General features: G+C 42.3%; 1 protein-coding gene across 6 annotated transcripts in view; it reads right to left on the bottom strand.

The window, feature by feature from the left end:
• LOC115108275 (transcriptional repressor p66-alpha-like) overlaps positions 1-23255 on the bottom strand; it is a 32512-nt gene extending 9257 nt beyond the window's left edge. For 4 of the 6 annotated variants that reach the window (XM_029632419.2, XM_029632420.2, XM_029632421.2 and 1 more), the window contains exons 1-2: positions 23016-23255; positions 285-597 (exon numbers count right to left, since the gene is read on the bottom strand). In XM_029632419.2, the coding sequence (XP_029488279.2) occupies positions 285-589 (305 nt within the window). In that variant the 5' untranslated portion in view covers positions 590-597; positions 23016-23255. The remainder of the gene's footprint in view (positions 1-284; positions 598-23015) is intronic. The other 2 variants (XM_029632417.2, XM_029632418.2) reach the window with 1 other exon arrangement.
• Between the last annotated feature and the right edge of the window lie 249 nt (positions 23256-23504).

Here is a 23504-nt window from a genome sequence, read left to right as displayed (position 1 = left end):
GTCCCTTTCCAGTCATAACAAAGCACTACATTCCCTAGTCACAAATGTACCATGTGCAGACTCCAAGACAACCCATCATATTGTAAACATGCACCAAAGGCCAGATGGAAAAAATAACATTTTAGAGCAATGTTCTAAAACTAAATCCAGAGAGTGATGGTAATATTATTATTAACAAAAATAGACAACGTCTGAGGGTACCACAGTCCAGTTAGGCCTTGTTCAAATGTACAGCCAGAAAGAGTGTAGGCTTAGACCATGTGCATAATCAGTGTTCTTCTCACCTCTTTGACGTGCTCATGTCGACAGGCCCGTCCCCAGTCTGCACCTCCACTTTGATGGTAGCCTTGACCTCGTCGGTCTTCAGGATGCTCATGCTGGCCACCTTGGCTGCCTGCTCCGTCTTCACCACATCTCCTCCCCCCACAGCCACTAGAGCTATAGGGCCGTCTGCTGCAGGTGGCTGTTCACTGTTCTCCAGCTTCACCTTCTTAATGTCCAGCTCCCCCCCGGGGCTGCCAGGGGCCACTACGTCCCTCTCCAGGGCCCGCTTCTGGCTGCGCGTCAGACGCACCGCCTCCTCCGACATCGCTCTACCTGGCGACACAGAACGAGAGAGAGGGGGGGTTAAAGATATGGATAAACAAACACAGAGGTCTGTGTCAGCGGCGGGCAGGCTTAAGTAGCATCGCACCACCCCAAGATGAGATGGAAGTTGAACACTGGCTGATAATGAGTGGTCATGCAATGCAAACACCACTGTCGGGGAAAGATAAACAAACACTGGACCAATTCAACAGTGAGGCACTTGACCAATGAAAACCGGACAAATCTAGGCCTAAATGCTCACTGAGGCACCATATCAGTGTGGATGTGTGGTAGCGGGCCGGTCAGTAATTCCTCCAGCTGTGCTGGAGAGGGGGGGGCTCTCTGTCTGACTGACCTGACTGCAGCACAGGCCTGCCTCAGTGCCAGCTCCCCAGATGCTGACCCAAATCCCCCATCATTAAAGTAATAGCAGAGGATGGAGCAGGAGGGAGACACACTCAGCTTGAACATCAGCCTGACCCACAACTATGGCACTACACCATGGATGAAGCATACACTCACACAGACATGAACATCTCACAGACGCACAGGTTATGAACTGAAACAAGAATCAGAGCTCAGTGTGTACTTGACACTGTGTGTGTGTGTGTTCTGGACTAGAGTTGAAGTACAGGGAAGGGGGGAGTTGGAAGACCATTAGGCCTACTCTTATCTCCTTTCAAGCCTGCTGACTCCAGTACTTCTAGTCTGCCGTCTCCCCTTAAGTAAATATAATTGCCTCATCACTCCCCTTATAGAGGTTGTAAACAATCATTGGGGCCGCCACTGTATAGACTACCTGAGTGTACACACTTCTACCATCAGATAAAGAAGGCTGACTCAAGGTCTTTCTCATCCACTGTGACATCACCAGAGCAGAGCTCCATATTACCCTTCCCAAGATTCTATGGGAGACACAAAGCCTTTCCATGAGAACCGGTTTAAACCAGTCTGAGGGTTGAGAAGAGGCTGGAGGGAGCAGGTTTTAACCCAGAGAGACCGACTGGCAGCAGGAGACGCCACAGAGATGCTGTCGCCTGCATTCCAAAACACAAATGTTTGCCAGAGAACAGGAGGCGGACAGCATCACAGACACCACTGAAAAATGTACAGAGACAACTGAAGGATGCAAAATGGCAATCAATCTATAACACTGAACCAATCACTATCAATAGTGAAGTGATCCATGTCCATAACATGTCAACTTTATTTAGGTCTAATTGCTTAAAACATTGATTGTCAATGACACACACACACACTGAATCAATAGATTAATTCGGAGGGGGAAAAAGGAGACTTAAGAGATTCGAACGCCTAGATTTCAGTATGATCTGTGTTCAATTAATTCAGGTGGTGACACAATATGCTGTAGAATAAAACATCCACCAGTGCTCTGAATCGTGTTTACCCTTTCACATCTGGAAACCATAACGTTGGCCATGTTCAATTAGTGTCATAAACTGTGCCCTATAAAATGTGCTGGCACATTAGAATCAGGGCTTTACAAACTTTGTACACATGAAAACATCTTTGCTATGGCTCACATCAAAACAGCTGAATGGGTGAACCACACCTCGGGTTTGCCTGTCAAACAAGGAACTGATTTTCACACTTGTGTACCTTGGAGTGTGTACAAGGCCAGCCTAAACCCTCAGTCACTCAGGCTACTTTCTGCAAAATGGCTATTGTAATATCATCTTGACACAAGCACAAAAATACATTCACCAGTCAAGGTTAAGAATAAACATGTAGAGTAAATTGCTTTGATGACTGTAAACTAAATCGATGATGCTCACAAGGCCCATAAATTCATGCAGTTCACACATTGACAACAAACTCACTTGTGACAAAAAACAACAACACTTGATTGCCAGTTTGTTGGACCTGTAACTGAGTTGAGTGGATCAGTCTGAAATTCTCCAATGTTGGTTGGGAGTTCAATTCCCACTTGACTTAAAGCACACATAAGAAGAAAGAAAAAAACAGATGCTTGGACTTGGAGTTTTAGTGAGTCATTGGTAGCTGAACACACACACACACATTTCACCCCAGGAGACCAATACCAGCCACTCCTAGCACTGATGCTTAGACTACCTAAACATGATTCCAATTCAAACACCCCCAAACTCTCAAACATGAGAAGTAGTACAGCTGGGCATTACATCTAATTAATGTTTTAGCAAGATATTCCAAATGCCTGTATCGCAAGAATGTAGCTCTGATTGTTCTCATCTCCTTCACTCTTTCTGCTGTGACTGCACCTTCCCATTCACACACCAAGCTCCTCCCCCTGCAACTCAGAACAACAAAGATGAAAGATCACTTCTTTCTCTCTGACAAGTGGTTTCAACTCACTAATTTGCATTTAGGGTTTGGTCGAATAAAAATCGCTCATATGAACTAGAGGTCGACCGGCTATGATTTTTCAACGCCGATACCAATTATTGGAGGACCCAAAAAAGCTGATACCTATTAAATCGGACGATTATATTATTAATAAATATATATATATAATAATGACAATTACAGCAATACTGAATGAACACTTATTTTAACTTAATATGATACATCAATAAAACAAATTTAGTCTCAAATAAATAATGAACCATGTTCAATTTGGTTTAAATAATGCAAAAACAAAGTGTTGGGGAAGAAAGTAAAAGTGCAATATGTGCCATGTAAAAAAGCTAACGTTTAAGTTCCTTGCTCAGAACCTGAGAACATATGAAAGCTGGTGGTTCCTTTTAACATGAGTTTTCAATATTCCCAGGTAAGATGTTTTAGGAATTCTAGGACTATTTCTCTCTATACCATTTGTATTTCATACACCTTTGACTATTGGATGTTCTTATTGGCACTATAGTATTGCCAGCCTAATCTCGGGAGTTGATAGGATGGAAGTCATAAACAGCGCAATGCTTGAAGCACAGTGAAGAGCTGCTGGCAAATGCAGGGAAGTGCTGTTTGAATGAATGCTTAAGAGCCTGCTGCTGCCTACCACCGCTCAGTTATAGACTGCTCTATAAAATCATAGACTTAATTATAATAATACACAGAAATACGAGCCTTACACGGAACCCATACCGGCTGCGCGCGTGTGCGCCATTGTGCATACATTTATTTAGTCCCCCTACACCAAACGCGATCACGACACGCAGGTTAAAATATCAAAACGAACTGACAATGAGATTAATTTGGGGACAGCTCAAAAAGCATTAAACATATATGGCAATTTAGTTAGCTAGTTAGCTTGCACTTGCTAGCTAATTTGTCCTATTTAGCTAGCTCGCTGTTGCTAACTAATTTATCCTGGGATATAAACATCGAGTTGTTATTTTACCTGAAATGCACAATGTCCTCTACTCTGACAATTAATCCACACATAAAACGGTCAACCGAATCGTTTCTAGTCATCGCGCCTCCTTCCAGGCTTTTTCATCTTTGAACTTATATGGTGATTGGCATCTACACTTTCATAGTATTACCACGACAACCGGCAAAACAGTTAGTCTTTCAATCACCCATGTGGGTATAACCAATGAGGCGATGGCATGTGGGTACCTGCTTCTATAAACCAATGAGGAGATGGGAGAGATGGGAGAGGCAGGACTTGCAGCGCGATTTGCGTCAGAAATAGGAATGACTTCTATTTTAGCCCTTGGCAACGCAGACGCTCGTTGGCACGCGCGAGCAGTGTGGGTGCAATAATTGAATAACATGGATTTCTACATTTATTTTGCAACACTCACGCACGTGACTTGTCCGGTCTGGTCAGCATGTTAGGTCATTAATATGGTCAAATCCGGAAACTATCATTTCGAAAACAAAACGTTTATTCTTTCAGTGAAATACGAAACCGTTCCGTATTTTATTGAACGGGTGGCATCCCTAAATCTAAATATTGCTGTTACATTGCACAACCGTCAATGTTATGTCATAATTATGTACAATTCTGGCAAATGAATTACGGTCTTTGTTAGGAAGAAATGGTCCTCACACAGTTCGCAATGAGCCAGGCAGCCCAAACGGCTGCATATACCCTGAGACTCTGCTTGCACAGAACGCAAGAGAAGTGACACATTTTCCCTAGTTAAAAGAAATTCATGTTAGGAGGCAATATTAACTAAATATGCAGGTTTAAAAATATATAATTGTGTATTGAGTTTAAGAAAGGCATTGATGTTTATGGTTAGGTACATTGGCGCAACGACAGTGCTTTTTTTACGAATGCGCTTGTTAAATCATCACCTGATTGGCAAAGTAGGCTGTGATTCGATGACAAGCTAACAAGCACCACATCGATTATATGCAACGCATGACAAGCTAGATAAACTAGTAATATCATCAACCATGTGTAGTTAACTAGTGATTATGTTAAGATTGATTGTTTTTTATAAGATAAGTTTAATGCTAGCTAGCAACTTACCTTGGCTCCTTCCTGCACTCGCGTAACAGGTGGTCAGCCTGCCACGCAGTGTCCTCGTGGAGTGCAATGTAATCAGCCATAATCGGTGTCCAAAAATGGCAATTACCGATTATTATGAAATCGGGCCAAATTATTCAGCCATTCCGATTAAATCGGTCAACCTCGAACATGGACACCGAAACACATTGAGACATAATTTCACTATAATGGAGGACAACTGAACCTTTCTAACTATAGTCTTTATGTCTCAACTCCTCAAACTGCATGAAGAGCAGACCCCTAAAAACAGACTATCAATGAACATTGATTCTGGAAAATGAATGTAGCAGTTTAGCCACAGACCTATACTAGCTGTCTAGTCTGTGTTTTATGTACAATGCGCATAAAAAACTATTATATAACGAATTGGCACCTCGTTCTCATTCTGAGAAATAAGATATTGAAATCAAGTGGCCCATCTGAACAAAGTGGACAGGCCAGCATGCTGTTCAAACAGTTGGAGACGGACAGAAGGATGCGTTCATAACAATTCAACTGTTCTACCATGTTAACCAGCAAATAGATCCAAGTTGGCTAGATTTTAAATATGAAAGATTATCTGGCTACTCACTAGCATGTGGAATTATGCATGACTCAGTGGTTAGAGCGTTGGACTAGTAACCGGAAGGTTGTGAGTTCAAACCCCCGAGCTGACAAGGTACAAATCTGTCGTTCTGCCCCTGAACAGGCAGTTAACCCACTGTTCCCAGGCCGTCATTGAAAATAAGAATGTGTTCTTAACTGACTTGCCTGGTTAAATAAAGGTAAAATAAAAAAATAAAAAATGACAGATAGATTATGAGACCTAACTGTGTTCATTTTCTACAGCCAATACCTGCTACGAGATGCATGGTTCTGGTAACGTTTCTAACAAGGGTATTTTCATAGACTTGAAAGCCAGACCAGTGATTATTACAAAGAAAAAGCAGATTAAACTACTGTACCATTTAGCCTATGTATAATTTCACAAACCCTGACTTCATTAGATTATTGCTGACTGTTTGAAATGCAGCGTATTTTACCTGTAAATTGTACAACAAAAGCTTATTTAGAGACAATATAATACATTGATATATATTGTGAATCGCCATAAATTTGAAAAAAATCGAATCAAATAGATTATTCTTAGGCCATATCGCCCAGCCCTAAGAGGAACCAGTTGGCCAGGCTGCTGAAACTGGTCAGCTCAGCTTCTTTCGCCCACTCAGCACTTGCATTGCCACAGAGCTATAGTGATTCATAATATCCCCCACATCTGCTCAATGTTTCACTAAAACTGCCTATTTTCCAGGAAGGCATGGCATTTTCAACTAAAACAAACAGAGGCCAGATTTAGGAAGCTCAAGCAATGATAACAGAACCAAGAGAGGTGGAGGGCACGAGAGGTGGAGGCAAGAGGGACCCTGCCTATAAAATGGTGGGGTGGAAACACTGTTGCGCTAAGAGGGACTGAGCACTGCGACATAACAAGGACAGATGTGCCCCGTTTCTACCCATCCATGAGCACAAAGGGCATCTATCTGAAGGGGGTGGAGCATGCATGAACCACAGAGCACACAGCTCTTTACTATCATGCCCTGAGCTCACACATTCACAAACACACTTAGTAACACTGGAGGGAACTGGTGGTCGCTGTCCTCCCTGAATGCAGCCAGGGAAGGCAGGGCTCAAAATGGCCGCAGGGCCTGAGTGGCACAGCACAGTGTAGTATTACCTGCTCTTGACGTAGGTCTACATGTGAATCATAGGAGCCAGAATGGCCTCTGCAATTCCCTCCCCGCTGATGACATCCAGTAGAGTCATCTCTAAGGGAGCTATTCTTGTTTGTAGCTCAGGCATGCATGACTCATCTCATAGTAGATGGATGGCATCATGAAGATGTAACATTTGAGAGACTTATGTGCCCGTCCTCAAATGTCACGTCACACATCGCCTACCTACCACCCTGTTGAAGCTCATTTGCTATTCACCAAGCAATGTCTATCTATAGCTAGGTTTCCATACAATTGGCGACAGATTTTCATGCAAATATTCCAAAATCTGCATTAAACAATATGTGCATTTTCCCACCAAATTGACTAAAGGCTGGGCGTGATAACGTAGTGCACATACAAATAACTTGCCGTTAAATTCCCATTTACTGAATAAAAGTTCAAATGCGTTTCCAACTTTGATGGTTGTCACAAAAATGTCTGCGTTATAATAGCAAAATGTGCCCACTCTGGTCTTGGCACATGCTCTCTAGCCAACAGCTCTCAGATACAGTGTGGGTAGGCTACCTACATGATGACATTATTATGGACAAAAGAGCCAGATTACTTTTATTTGTCAAATGTCAGCCAAGCGTCAATCACCATGTGATTGCGATTCCAAGTTTACGTCAAGATGGTTATTATATAAATATTAGCAAATAAAGGCGTTTCACTGCAATTTCTAGCATAGTTAATTTTACAGACAAAAATATCCCACCTCGTCTGTTTCCATCAGGCCTGTCTTGACATGTAATTTATTCGCATAAAAACAGTTAGATGGAAACCTGGATTATGTGAGAAAAATCAGGAGATGTTGCATTAGACAACCTCTGGGAAAACAGACAGAGCAATAAACAGTAGAGTACAGCTAAAACGTATGTACTAAAAGGCCAAGTAGGAAAGTGAGAGTTTATCCATTCACTGCCATTCAAAGTAACGTGAGAGGGATTGACTGGGGAATAACATAGCAACAGTACTTCAACCAGTCATCTGCACTGACACGGGCTGAGAGAGTACTTTGGAAGCAGGTGATGGCAGGAAGGTACCAGGAAGGAGTGGAATGAAGAGAGTGCTTAGAGCCCATACAAGGACAGATTGATGACATTTCTTTCTGCCTCTCACTATAGGGTGTCAATCAGGAGACTGTGCTGTGAGAATTGAGCCTTGCTTTCAGTCAATGACCCTCCATTCAAGAAAACAAAAGCATTTCATCATGAAAAGACAGGAAAAAACGAGTTCAGGATTTCTTTCATTACTTGAAAATGGCCAGTACAAAACACTGAAAAACATGTTTAGTTTGAAATAGAGTGTAGATCATTCTTGCTGTGGGCAGAGGGCCAAGTATGGATCTAGAATCAATGAGTGTCATTAGGCACCATCTGGCAACTCCAGTGAGAGTCAGTAAAATACAGTGGAATTTGGAAGACAATTTCATCTCACAAATAACCCCAATCTGTCGATCAACACCTGTCATGTAAAAGAATCAACAGGTCCGACTGAAGTAGGCTATGCATTTCAAACAAGCAAAACACCATGTGTGACATCTCAAAAGTTTGTTTGCCTCACCTAGCCTCTAGACTAGCTAATGTTAGTGAGCTAACGTTAGCCACCTAGCTACAATTTGTAACATACGTTAGGAAAATTAGTAACATACTGTACATAATGCAAATTCGTAACATAATACATTGTCATTCTTAAAACATATATGAAATGGATGGACATCCATAAATTAATACATACCATACTAAAATGGAATGTCTCAGATTTAAGTACAGAATAATACAAAATGCTCTTAGCACATCACACGATATAAAGTGTAACATAGTATGTATCAGAAAACAAATGCTTTAATTGGACTCGATAACTGGCTTTGTAATGTACAGCGTTAATCTACACAATCTAAAGGCAAACCGTCACCTCAGGTTTCTAAATGACGTGTGCTCATACATTGCACTCTATCCATTATCAACAGGGTTGGAAAATTACACCCGCCAAATGCTCGGCCTCCAACCGCAAGGCACTACAGAGGATAGTGCGAATGGCCCAGTACATCACTGCTTCCTCAACTAACCGGTGGCCCTGCACATTGACTGTGTACCGGCACCCCCCTGTTATTTTACTGTTCTTCTTTCATTAGTTGTTACTTTTATCTCTTACTCTTATCTGTATTTTTTGAAACTGCACTGTCGGTTAGGGGTTTGTAAGTTACTATTTCACTGTAAGGTTGTATTGTTGTATTCGGCGCATGTGACTAATACATTTGATTTTAATGTATTTCACCAGCCACTTTGGCGGGTGGTCACACAAACTATTTGTTTTTTAATCCAAAGGCCACATGTAGAAGTTGGTCGAATTGACAAGTCTACGAAAGTGTGACTTTGCCCTCGCGTTTCTTGGCCAGTTATATAGTAATACATGTATTGTTTTAGAAAAACAGAAAGCATGCTAATTTACCACTTTTGAATTAGTTTAGGCCCATTCCATTTTAAGCGATTCCTGCTATAAACAATGGATCGATTACACAGTTGGCTAGAACAATATGGAGAACCTGGTATGACTCTCCTGTGAGCACATTCTATTTTCATACGAAATCCTTCAGGGGTATAGGATCAATCAAAATGCTCCATTTCCTCAGGCTGCTAGCTAACCTCTTCTATCTGATATGTAAATTACCTTCCCTAGGGATTGGATTTAGCGAGCTAGAACATTAACAGCACACTGACACTTTTAAAACGGGCTCTATTGGGTCCAGTGAGAGAGGGAGACAAAATAATATTGCCCAATAAATGGGCTACACACAAAGCTATTAAATCTCCTTCCTATGCAATTAGTGTCCATCTGTTCCCTGTGATACACATTTTAAAATCGGCATATCGTCCTAGATATGAATAACGCAAAATACATTTGTTTAATTATTCATTTAAGCACTACAGATCGTGTTTTAGGTTCAGAATGACATCAACTCCTAATATGAATTTAGAAAGAAAGTAAAACTTCAACCCGCTGCATTTTCTTTGGAATATCTGATTGTGACAAAAAATACATTGCTTAATCTGGTTCCACCAAGCTGAGTACATGGAGACTAAACAGAGAGGGAGAGAGAGCATAGAAAGAAGAGTGAAAGAGAGGGAGCCAGCTGACTGGGTGGTGGGGGAGGGTAGAGTGGCTGGCCATAGATCTACTGTACACTGATAAACACTTTTCCTCTTCAGCGTCCTCACTCTCCGTCTCCCATTGGTTGTGGCAGCATGGAGGCAGGGAGGGTGCCCCTACTGGTTCGGTCCTGAACACCAGGGGTTAAGCCCTGCCATTTTAACGCAACTGACAGATCAGGCCATTAGGGTGTTACCTAACAAAATGGAGGCCTTTAACCCTGCATCTACCAGAGTGAGGCTCCACCTGGATTCCCCTTAGCAACCGGACGGCGACCCACGGCAAAGCCCAAGAGGTGCAGCCAGCCCCCTACACGTGAGCACAAAGGAATGTGCACGTACGGAAAAGACTCAATCACAAACACCAAGCACACTGCCCCCCCTCAAACATACACGCACGCACGCACACACACACAATCCCAGTTTCTGAGAGGAAGAGGACTACTTTACATTAGTGTTTGCAGTCACGATGCAGGCCGATCGAGCCGCAGCATGCATTGGGACATTAAGAGCAGATTAGTTCATAGATCATAATTAGTATGAAATACCAGCCGCTGTACCTCTGATTCCATTAACCATGTGATCTTCATGATGATACTGCCAGTGGATAAACTGATCAGCTAGACTAGACTCGTTTTAGCTTGAAGTCATGAATTTGAATGGCAGCACTGTTGAAGTTGGGTTTACCCTGCTCAATAGGTCAACTACCTGGACCATGATTCTGCAAAACTCAAAGTGAAGGGTTGCATTATAGGTCTGTGCTGACTCAGAGAACACAATGACTAACTAAACTTAAAAGAACTTCCCCGTCACAGGGGTGGGCAATTCCAGTCCTCGAGGGCCTGATTGGTGTCACAGTTTTTCCCCAGCCCTGACTCCAATAATCAGCTAATAATGATCTTCAGTTTAGAATGCAATTTGATTTAATCAGTTGTGTTTGCTAGGGATGGAGAAAAAGTGTGACACCAAATCAGGCCCTCGAGGACTGGAGTTGCCCACCCCTGCAGGCTAGCACATAGCCTACTTGAGGCAATATGCTGGTAACAATACTTGAACGTTATTCTTTGGCACAGGCTACCTGTAGCCTAAAAATAATTTCTACCCTAGTATATGGAAAAATATCCTTCTTAAAAGGGATATTTTATCCCAATCATATAACACATCGCCACACTATTTACTTTGTACTGAAAGTGATACATCTTGAAAACTTACTGCTGACATGGGATCATATCAACAGTGGACTAATGAACAAAATAATCAAATATGTTTGCGTAAAATATCCCTTTAAATCTCTACTGTTATAAGGTGTTTGTGAATCCTGATGCAAATTCCCTTAAAGTCATACTATGGGATTTTGCCTCGAACTTCCTTCCTACTGGATGCAGAGACTTAAATGGTATCCATGAGTTCATCTGACTCGGGAAGTAGATAAAGGGCCTCATGCCAAAATCCCGAAGTATTCCTTTAAATCATACAGTACACATAATCTAGCAACATCAGGGATTAATTTTCCTCTGGGAATATGGAGCAATTTCTGTGCCAACAGAAATTGTATTTGAATTCCATTATTTTGAATTTGTATTAGGATATTGAATCATTGAATTCATAAATGTAACTTGTATTACATGATTTTAAACTGTATTGAATGAAGTGCATTCTGTTCAATTGTATTGAATATTCAATTTAGCATTTTTACACACATACATAGCATTCATTGTCTGTGTATCAAGTTAAACTATCATTTCAAGTTTATTATAAGTTTCATAATCAACTTCCCTGATGCAGTTTTGAAATTCAGTTCTCTAAATTCAGATCCAAAACCAGAGACAACATCCTGGTACTTTGCCAGCCAGGAAAAGTAGAAGAGAACAGATAGATTCAAACGCTCTCTCTGTTATAAAACCAAAGCTAGTAGTATGAACAGTGTGATTTCTGGCGATTTTTTAAAGACAATGTGGCATGTTTATTTCTTCCTATATATTTGGCTCAAGCATTAATAATGGCGCAGGAGAGGATGGCTGCCGTTTTTACGGTCTCCTAACCAACTGTGCTATTTTGTTTGTAATTCATTTTGTACATAATGTTGCTGCTACCGTCTGGACATCAGAACAGCGATTACTCATCACGAACTGAACAAATATTTTTTATTTAAAATGAGTCCGACGTGAGAGAAATACTGCCCGAAAAAAGGGGGAGTAGGGCGGGGTGCCTTGCAAGAATTCGCTGACGAGTAGGTAAACCACCACTACCCTCTGTATTATTGGCCAACGTGCAATGGAGCTGATACGGTACAAATCTGTAATTCTGGCCATGAGCAAGGCAGTTAACCCACTGTTCCCCGGGCGCTGATGACGTGGATGCCAATTACGGCAGCCCCCCGCAACTCTATGATTCAGAGTGGTTGAGTGAAATGCGGAAGACTCTTAAGTTGAATGCATTCAGCTGTACAACTGATTAGGTATCCCCCTTTCCCAATCATTGGAAAACAAACTGGACGATCTACGATCAAGACCATCCAACCAATTAGACGTTAACTGTAATATCTTATGTTTCACCGAGACGTGGCTGAACGAGAACACGGATAATATAGAGATGGCTGGCTTCTCTGTGTTTCGGCAGGACAGAGCAGCTATGTCTGGTAAGACGAGGTTGCGTGTCTATTTGTCAATAACTGCTGGTGCGCAATGTCTAACGTGCTGACCAGACAGGACACGTTGCAAAATAATTATACACATACATTTTATTAAATCATTGCACTCACACTGCTCGCAGGCGTCTGTGAAGCCAGGCGCTAAAACTTGGTTATTTAGTATGTCATGCCTCTCCCATCTCCTCATTGGTTTTTAGGAGCATATACCCACGTGGGTGATTGAAAGCTGAACTGAAGTCCAAACACCAGTCGGTTGTGGTAATGCACCTTAAAGTTGGTTGCCAATCGCCATATAAAGTCCAAAGGAAGAAGCATGAAGGAACGAGGAGGGATGACTAGAAATTAAAATTCAGTTTACAGTTTTATCTGTGGATTAATTGTCAGAGTAGAGGACCTTGTCCATTTCAGGCAAAATAACAAACCAATGTTTATATCCCAGAGTTTATTTTGATATTTCAAATTCCCGTGTCCGGTGTGGATGGACAAAAAAAAAAAAAGAACTTACGTGCGACTAAGATTGAATCCTACTACACCGGCTCTGACGCTCATCGGATATGGCAGGGCTTAAACTATTACGGACTACAAAGGGAAACCTAACCACGAGCTGCCCAGTGACGCAAGCCTACCATACGGGCTAAATGCCTGTTATATTTGCTTCAAGACAAACAACACTGAAGCATGCATGAGAGCACCAGATGTTCTGGACGACTGTGTGATCACGCTCTCAGTTGCCGATGTGAGCAAGACCTTTAAACAGGTCAACATTCACAGAGCCGTAGGGCCACACGGATTACCAGGACATGTACTCAGAGCATGGGCGGACCAACTGCAAGTGTCTTCACTGACATTTTCAACCTCTCCCTGGCCGAGTCTGTAATGCCTACATGTTTCAGAACAGACCACCATAGTCCTTGTGCCCAAGAAAGCTAAGGTTAACCTGCCAAAATGATTACCGTCCCGTCCCGTAGCACTCACGTCACTAGCCATGAAGTGCTTTGAAAGGCTGGTCATGGCTCAACATCCACACCATCATGCCATAAGACCCACACCCACTAGACCCACTCCAATTCGCATACCGCCCCAACAGGTCACGCAATCTCAATCGCACTCCACACTGCCCTTTCCCACCTGGACTAAAGGAACACCTATGTGAGAATGTTGTTCTTGACCACAGCTCAGCGTTCAACACCATACTGCCCACAAAGCGCATCACTAAGCTAAGGACCCTGGAACTGAACACCTCCCTCTGCAACTGGATCCTGGACTTCCTGACAGGCCGCCCCCAGGTGGTAAGGGTAGGCAACAACATGTGCCACGCTGATCCTCAAAACTGGGGCCACTTAAGGGTGCGTGCTCAGTCCCCTCCTGTACTCCCTGTTCACCCACGGCTCCGTGGCCAAGCACGACTCCAACACCATCATTATGTTTGCTGACGACAACAGTGGTAGGCCTGATCACCGACAACGATGAGACAGCCTATAGAGAGGTCAGAGACCTGGCAGTGTGGTGCCAGGACAACAACATTTCAATGTGAGCAAGACAAAAGGGTCTGGTCATGGACTATAGGAAAAGGAGAGCCAAACAAGCCCCCATTAACATCGACGGGGCTGTAGTGGAGCGGGTCGAGAGATTCAAGTTCCTTGGTGTCCACATCACCAACAAGCTACCATGGTCCAAACACACCAAGACAGTTGTGAAGAGGGCACGACAACACCTTTCCCCCTCAGGAGACTGAAAAGATTTGGCACGGGTCCCGAAATCCTCAAAAGGTTCCACAGCCGCACCAGAGAGCATCCTGACCGGTTACATCACCGCCTGGTATGGCAACTGCTCGGCATCTGCCCGTAAGGCACTACAGAGGGTAGTGTGAACGGCCCAGTACATCACTGGGGCCAAGCTTCCTGACATCCAGGACCTATATACTAGGTGGTGTCAGAGGAAGACCCACAAACTTGTCAGAGACTCCAGTCACCCATGTCATAGACTGTTCTCTCTGCTACCGCACCGAAAGCGGTACCGGAGCACCTAGTCTAGGACCAAAAGGTTCCTGAACAGGTTCTACCCCCAAGCCATAAGACTGCTGAACAACTAATCAAAACGGCCACCCGGACTATTTACATTGAACCCCCCCCCCCGGCTCCCTCCTTTGTTTTTACACTGCTGCTACTCGCTGTTTATTATCTATGCATAGTCACTTTACAAATTACCTCAACTAACCTGTACCCCCACACATTGTTCTCGGTACCTGTATATAGCCTCGTTATTTATTTTTTATAGCCTTGTTATTAGTTATGTACATTTATTGTTTTTGTTTTTACATTTAGTAAATCTTTTCTTAACTTTCTTGAACTGCATTGTTGGTTTAGGGCTTGTAAGCATTTCACGTTAAGTTCTACACCTGTTTATTCAGCGCATGGGACAAGTAAAATTAGATTTGAGCCGTTTGGGCTTCCCCTCTATAATGCTCACAGGCCGAGCAGTATATGTTAGAACTGAGAGTAACAAATACCACAATTTGGCTCTCATAAGAATATAATTTAATAGCCCCGTCATGGCTCTTCTAAGGATAGCTTATCCACTCCCTATTTAAATCTTGCTCTTGTGACTGACTTGGTTCGAACAAGGTCTACTGCATGTCACAAGAATGTGTTAGTTTCCTGTGGGCTTCAGCTAAGTGGGCTAACAAGTCTCCAGTTAGGTTACTCTTCAAAAAAAAAAAAAAAAGTTTATTTTTTATTTTTTTAAATGTGTAGTTTGTTGAACCCCCTCGTTTACATTTCACCCGCCTTTGACCTCATACTCAGAGATCACGGCACCAATATAACTGACTGTACTCGAAACCAGGCCTACTGCAAAACACCACCACTTTCTGTGGCAGAAGGATCTCAGAAAAGTCACTCATCACACAAGCGTAGTCACCAAACCTCCGGTGTTACACTTCACCCCCCTTTGACCTCCTCCTTGAGGAGACCCATCCAAGTCACAGGAGCAATGCCTAGGTTTTAGCTCAGCAGGCTAACACAGTCAACCCAGTCAGTCACATTACCATTATAATGACTACCCATTTCTGGAGACTTGAAACTAACACGTCTCAGGCAAGTTTGTTCATCACATAAGCAAACCAAACCACACTATTTTGATGAGTAACATTGCTGGATCTTGAAGAATTGTATTAGTGTAGCAGATGGGGATCTGGGTAACTCACTCCTCAGCCTGAAGTGTTGCTTTCCCCTTGCGCAATTGAAGAAGGCCATTTTAAATACTACGATGGGTTGGAATGCTTCAGGAGGGTGGTCACGTGTGTTTGAGGCAGTGTCCAACGTGTCCTAAATTTGAGTATCCGAATGAGTTGAATCAGGGGGAAGTAGCACCCTTCAAGTAAGCAGTCCTTTACATTAACTTATCCCTATAGGCTTTAGCTATATGGGCTAACACAATTTTGTGACATGCAAGAGACCGGATTCAATCCCAGTCAGTTACAAGAGCAAGATTAAATATGGATTGGAACGGTTATCCTTAGAAGGGCTATTCAACTATAATCTTATTGTGGCCAAATTGTTGTTTTTTTGGTGACACTCCCTTCTTACGTGTCCGTCACAGCCTGTGATCATCAGAGGGCAGCAGAAGGCATGTCCATGCGCCAGTCTCTTAGCTTTCAGGAATGGGGTCATAATAGCTTATAGCGAAAACGGTTCAAACGCTAGAGGCAAATTTGTAGAAAGAAAATCAATTCAACAGGCAACATTGGCTTCAGAAATAGCCAGAAGCTTCCATCTTTTCTCCTCTACCTTTCCTGGCTGGCAAAGTACTAGAATGTTGTCTCTGGTTTTGAAACTGAATTTAGATAACCGAAACTGAATCTGAATGCGTTGGGGAAGTTGAATATATTACATTTTGATCAACTTGAAATTATATTTTGTAAACTTGATACAGACAATGAATGCAATATCTACGATATTGAAACTGAATATATCAATATTGAATATTCAATTAAATTGAATTTTAAAATATGCAATGTCCATTCAATTTATTAAATTATTCAATTTGTGCATTACAAATAAACAAATATGTTATTCAAATTCAAAATCCAAAGACAAATTCTAAATCATGGAATTCAAATCACTCCATAGGGGAACTCGACAAAAGTTCCACGTATTTGTTAAGTCTGACAAACAAGTTATTTAGTAACATTGATCTCACATCAAACCTTGAAGGAATCCCCAACAAGGGTAATGTATATTGCCACAACGCATAAAAATGTAACTAAACAAGGCTGCTTGAGATGAACTTCCAAATAATGAGTTTAACCTTCAAACCACACGTGTTCCTGGTGAAAGGGGCTTCTTGATCTGCACTGAATATCCTACAAGTGATCTCCCAAAAATCTAGACAGCCATACGGACACAGAAATTGCCTAGTCATACCAGATTACTTTTGTTGGAAATGGCCTGTTGGGGTGGGGACTTGTGGCCATAGAAAAACACCCAAATCTGAGCAGACAATCTCTCCCACAGCACTGAACAGATAGAGGGGATCCCAACAAACAAAAGACAATACACTCATTTTGTGCCAAATCAACAGCTACCAACAAAACCAGTATCTGACCTCCAGTACTATTATCTACCTGGAAGCCCACTCCTGAGCGTTGACGCAGGCAGCCATGTTTAATTAAACACCCTCTGAAGCGGTGACGGTCAAACACACTATAGGTGTGCTAGATGATGAGCAGTCAGCACCTCCACTAGTGTAACGTCAGCTCAGCAAACATCTAGCTGGCATGCTTGCGACACAGGCAGCCAGCAGGGCATCTGGATGCTTGGTACCCCTCCTGGATGAGTGCCTTGATGCTGTATACGTGTGGCTGCCGCACCGAGTTCCAGAGTTGCCATGTCAGAGCTGGCCAGTTAAAACAGACAGTGGGCGCTATTGTTAGAATAACTGGAATAATGTAGCAATGTCATAGCCCTCACTTCTTCATCCACGACTCTTAATATACCCAGTCGGAAAATGATTGGCAATGTTTCGAGGCATTCCTGAGAAGTATGTGTGATCATATTTTGAAACAGTTTTCAGGAGTTTGACGATATGTATGATGTCGCAAAAACAACTCCACGCATTATTCATGTGAAAATAGGACACAAGGATAACTGTTGGCAGACAGGAAAGTAATTTGGTTCTCATAAAAAGTCACAACTCAATAAAATATATAGCACATTAGTAGACAAGATACTCCATAATTATTCAAGAGCCCCTATGGCCTACCTACCTGGTTAACAGGTGGCGAATCCCCTATGGAATACCAGCACCGACCCCTAATGTCTGACCAGCTTTACAGCTCCATGTTGAAAGACAGGAGCCTCTCATTTGTGAATTCACAATAAGGCAACAATGAGGAACCATGCTTGAATTGAGCTAGCTGCCCGTTGACCCCTGGGCTATGAATGAGCAGCCATGTTGGAGATGATGGCCTCCACTAAGTATACAACTCAGTCATCAACAGCCAAAGGGGGCATTTCAATAAACTACTTTTCTCTCCTAACCTCCTTTCCTCCCTGATCTGAAATAATAGGTCAAGTGAAAGCAATTCCTTGGTAGAAATCTGTCCTGCTGCTTTCACCTGTCAAACCAGTGCAGAGTCGTCGAGGAGAGGAATATACTGTTGAGACGCACCAGAAGTGGAGTACTCACTTCTTCCTGATACTAAGGGTCATTGCTCAGAGTTCACATCTATACTCACCTGATCACCAAAGTCCTAATCTGTTCTGGATTACCAGATGAAGGTGGAATCCAGCACAAACACAGCATTTCTCAAGTGCTAGAGCTGTTCTGGTCCTGACATGAGGAATTGGTCAACTTGACATCCACACACAGTTGAGTCAACATGAAGTCCAACTAGGGCTGGCGATATGGCCAACAAAATTATCTTTCTAATTTACTCACACATACATTGTGTTTTCTCGAAATAAACTTTGTTGCACAACTAAAGGTCAATACACTGCATTTCACAACTCAATAAATTGTTGTAAATGGGCACTTGTTCTCAACTAGCCTACCTGGTTAAATAAATGTGAAATAAAAAATAAAAAATGTAAACTGTCAGGAATAATCAAATAAAAATCAGGGTTTGTAAAATTATACCTAGGCTAAATAAGCCTTCCACAACCATAAGACCCACTAATAATTGAATTATTTTATCAGAATTGTTTAACCTGCTTTGTTACAATAAATATGTCTATGAAAATGCCCTTTAGGTTACAAATGTAACCATGCACAATACACATGCCCTTATAATGACCAACTTCTGGTAGAAGCATTATAGAACATTAACACAGGTCTCAAAAAATCTCTCAAGCACAAACCCACGTGCCAGTGAGTAGCCACCTAATCTTTATATTTAGTGGATATATTTGCTTGATAACAAGGAAGAACTTATTAATCCACCCTCCTGTCCATCCCCAACTGTTGGAACAACATAGCCTGTTCACTTTGTTTAGATGTTGAAATCAAGTGGCCTAGCTGGATAAGATGCTTATTTGACAATGAGTTGCCAATTCCTTATATAAAAAATGTTTATTTTTATGCACGTGGCACATTTGTTGGACCAAACCTCAAATGCTAATAGCGAGATGAAACTGCCCGTTGTCATAGATGCAGAACCGATATTTAGTCTTTGTTGTTGCGAGTTGAAGGGGGAGTGTTGCATCTTGCTCATCTCAATATCCTTAACTTGGAAAAACAGCAGCGAAGTCCAGTATGGCAAATACTAAGAGAAGTTAAATGAGAAGGAAATGCAAACTTTGCGAGGTGGAATGGAGGTTCAGTAATTGATACGTCACCTTGTCCAAAAGAGATTTACACAGTTATCAAAACTTCACGCCAGGGTAAGCCTACAAGAAACAAGTGTTTCTAAAATCCCCTATGGGAAAAATGAATGGTGGGAAAAGATTAGAACCATTTCCTTGTTTAACCACTAGGTTTTATGGGTATTATGACTCATACTGTGGTACGTATACTCTTAGTAGTACAAAGGAAAACATGTGGATGGACAGGATCTGTACTCCTCACACACTGAAGATGACACCAAGACATGCCCTAGAAATGTACACAACATTATCACCACAGGACGGATCTGAAAAGAGACAACCTGACGTGTTCCCCTCTGGAAAATGATGTAACAGAGATGAAAAATTAATATTTTATCAATTATTGAAAAGCGCCACATCATGTGAGATATCATAGGGACATTTTGGCATTTGCTCCACTCCCTGGAGCTCGAGTCGTGACATGCACACTAAATTTGTTAATGAAGTGTCTTCTGAAGATAATATGAGCATGTGTATCTTTAGGCTGGCTCTACCTTGTACTACACATCCTGATTTGAATGCCTGCACTGGCCCTGTATAGCCGAGTAATAGAACATTAATCTGAACCCATCCTCCCTAGTGTCAGGAAGCTGGTCTCAGGGAAACTGAAGCCTCTGACTGGTTGACTCGGGCCACGTGTCGCCTTCCTGCGTTTCCTGTTTACCACTCTGCGACGCCGTACAATTCCCTGGCCAGCAATATCAACAGAGAGAGGACACCAGCCCGCTAGGCGCCATCTCATCTGACCGGCTGCCATTCCATATTCATCTCTCTGTCCCTTATAACCTCATCGCTCAAGATGACCACAGCCCGACCTGTTCAACAATCACTCTGTTCCAACGCTCACTGTAGTCCTTGAAGGTTCCCTGTTGTGCTATGACAATACATCAGCCAGACATGTGGATGGATGGAAACAATATTCACCCCTCCATAGAGTGCAGTAGGCTTCTAAATGAACTCTAAATTGAGGAGCATTAGAAGAGACCGATGCAGAGCTGAACATTTTATTATCACACAGAGACACTTTTCTATCTGAGAATCGCCTTTCATTCATCAGCTGAAGAGCGGCTGACATCTCGCTGTGAAATCAGACATCCAGCTTGCTCTCTGCTCTCTGTCAACTGTGGTGCTGAAATGGATGCTAACTTAGCACTAAACACAAAATGTTTCTATCCCATGCATTCTGTAACATTTCTAAACAACAGATGAACATACTAGGCCCATACCAGCCCCCCCCCCCCAGACCCAAGGAGGTTAAATGACATAACAAGGTCGATAGTGTCCATAGCTCATCAATCTCATGGGAAAAGGTAAGCCAATCTGGTGGCTCAACTGACAGCAATGAGACAAAGTCCCTTCAGAAAGTCACCACAAAACAATTCACACTGAAACAGACATTCAGTTACTTTGTGGTAACACTGAATTCTGGCAGACAGACACACTGACTTGTAATGAAAGTGAAAGTCATCCCCCATTTGAGGCATTGGTAGAGGCCTGTAGTGCAATCCAATCCTCTAAACAAGTTCAATGCAGCTTAATTTCTCTAATGATGTCTGTAAAGAAATCGGCTAATGAGCCACAATACCTAAATTCCATTTTGAAAAGCTTATCTTAAATCCAGGAGTTCGAAAAGCTGAGGACTGTGTAGATGGAGGGGTAGAAAAAAAAACTAAGAGTCCAAATCTAACCTTTACTCGTTTAAACTTTTCTTTCTCAATGTGGTCTAGTCTAGTAGTTAGCTCTAAAGTTCTAACCTGATGCAGCACCCGTGGATGTCAAGTCAGCCGAGTCATGCTTGTCTGATCACATCATTCTTTAAAGGGTTTTTCACAAGGGACACCGCTTCTCGGGCAGCTCTATGGCCCGTCACAAGATGCAAAGTGACATGTCTCCCGCCACTAGCCAAGGGTGCCCAGTCTCCATGGAGGCCGCTTGGCAGGAGGGGGAATGTGCACTGCTATGGTACCTAATCTGGAGGCTATTGACCCCCACAGAGGCAATTACATCTGGAAAAAAAGAGCACTTTCAAAAATGTCCACAAGGCCATGGAGTGCAATGTAATACATTGGCATAATATACATAAATACCTTAGACCAGCCTTTTTCAAACCTCTCCTCTGGGACACCCAGACATTTCACAATGGCGGACAAGAATAAAGATGACGACCCCCATGTACTTGCATGCCTCATTCGCTAAATTTGCCATATTATAGAGTGTTCGCTATTACTCTTTTTTTGTATCTGCATTAGCAGTTAACTTGATCCCAATTATACTTCCAAGACTTCAATAAAGTAATTTATTTGCATATTGAACCATGTTGCACGCAGTAGTTTAACAACTCTGTGGTAGTGCTAAAACAATGACATCATATCTGAATTCCTCCATCGTTATGCACCTTAGGCATTTTGGTGTAGCCCTGAACCTGATTCAAATAGTCAAGGGCCTGATGATTAGTTGAAGAGTTAAATCAGGTGTGCTAGTTCTGTGGTCCTCAATGAGAGGTTCGAAAAAGGCTGCAAATTAGAACAACTACCAGGCAATGAGTCTTGTCTCAGGACTTGAGCAAATAGCTTGCCTTGCGCAGAACTTTTTTGGAGAAAGGAAATAAAGTCCAAACAACTATTTAGGTAAAATGGTAAATGGGGTATTTTTATTATGGCAGTCATGTGGGGTCTCACACTAAGGGACACTACCATCGTCCACCATTACGTACGCCTCCAATTTCCTATCAAAATAAAAACCACTCAAAGCGATTATGAGAGAATGCCGGCTTCTTCAGTGTGCTGCAACTAACATATACTATTATTTAATGTCATTTGTTATTTAGTGTTAAAGTAAAAACCCAAAACTTTTTTTCGTCGCTCAGTAACAACAACCTGTCTCCCACAGTCCAACTGACTAGCTAACGTAGTAACATATAGCCAGGTCGTGGGCTAGCAAGCTATCGAGTTAGCATAACTGCATTGGATTCATACGGTGATGAAAATTGAAGACGTCCTGAGATCGTATGGGTTAAATCTCTTATTACAATGTAGAATAATTCGTATGTTAAAACAGCAAGTGGTGATATTGACCCAATGACCATAGGGATTGACCAAATTCGGACACCAAATCCACTCTCCTGGCTGGCTAGCTAACGAACTCCCGGCCTCGGACACTTGCAGACAGAGACAGACACTCCGGATTCGGTCACAAACAATCGATGTGTGAGAGTCGAAACTAAAATGTTAGTTTTTAGACTGCTTGGATGGATGTTGTGAAGAAAATACTTGTCTCCGACTTTTTAAACATCAACCGGTACAAGTTTACATGCATTCTTTGACTTTTGAGGCGGTGTGTTCTTGGCAGTCGCTAGGTAGGTGTGTGTGGCTAGCTAATTACAGCTAGCGAGGCACACACAAACCATTACCTAGCACTCACTCAGCAGTAAGCTAGGTAGCTATGATAGCTAACGACTAGAAAAAAAAAACTTCAAGTTGTCGACTTAATTAAATAAAAAAATCAATATTACTTTTACCCATCAACTGAAATTATATTTTAACTTACGGAGAAGAGGTGTCCCTTTTGCTTTTCACTTGTTTTGACAGACAATTTACACCCGTAATTCGATGTACAAAAAGAATAAATCCCGGGGATCCCCTCTTCAGCCCTGCCCGCTGCCACTCTGACCGGTTGCCAAATAATGAGCTGCTCTCACACATGGAACAAGGCGTCACTTCACTATCATGTGGTCACACAAGGGGCAACCGAGTCAGCATACATTAGGACCACTGATCATATCATACATGTAAAAAGTCCACCGTTTTCAGTTGCATCCTCTGTCTCGTCATCGCAGTGTTTAGCCCCCCCATCTAGTTTTGAATACTATAGCTGCCATCACAGTCTACACCACACTGCTGTTTTGTCATAAATATATATAAGCAGTAACTATCAGATTATTTTTTTTAAAGCATAGGCCAATAGATAGTCATTGAAAACGGTTATTGATCTGTAAATATTTCTTATTGTCATCATGGCACATGACAAGTCATTGCT

This window comes from Oncorhynchus nerka, linkage group LG24, assembly GCF_034236695.1.
Source record: "Oncorhynchus nerka isolate Pitt River linkage group LG24, Oner_Uvic_2.0, whole genome shotgun sequence".
Classification (NCBI taxonomy): Eukaryota; Metazoa; Chordata; class Actinopteri; order Salmoniformes; family Salmonidae; genus Oncorhynchus; species Oncorhynchus nerka.
This window is presented reverse-complemented; position numbering and strand designations above follow the sequence as displayed.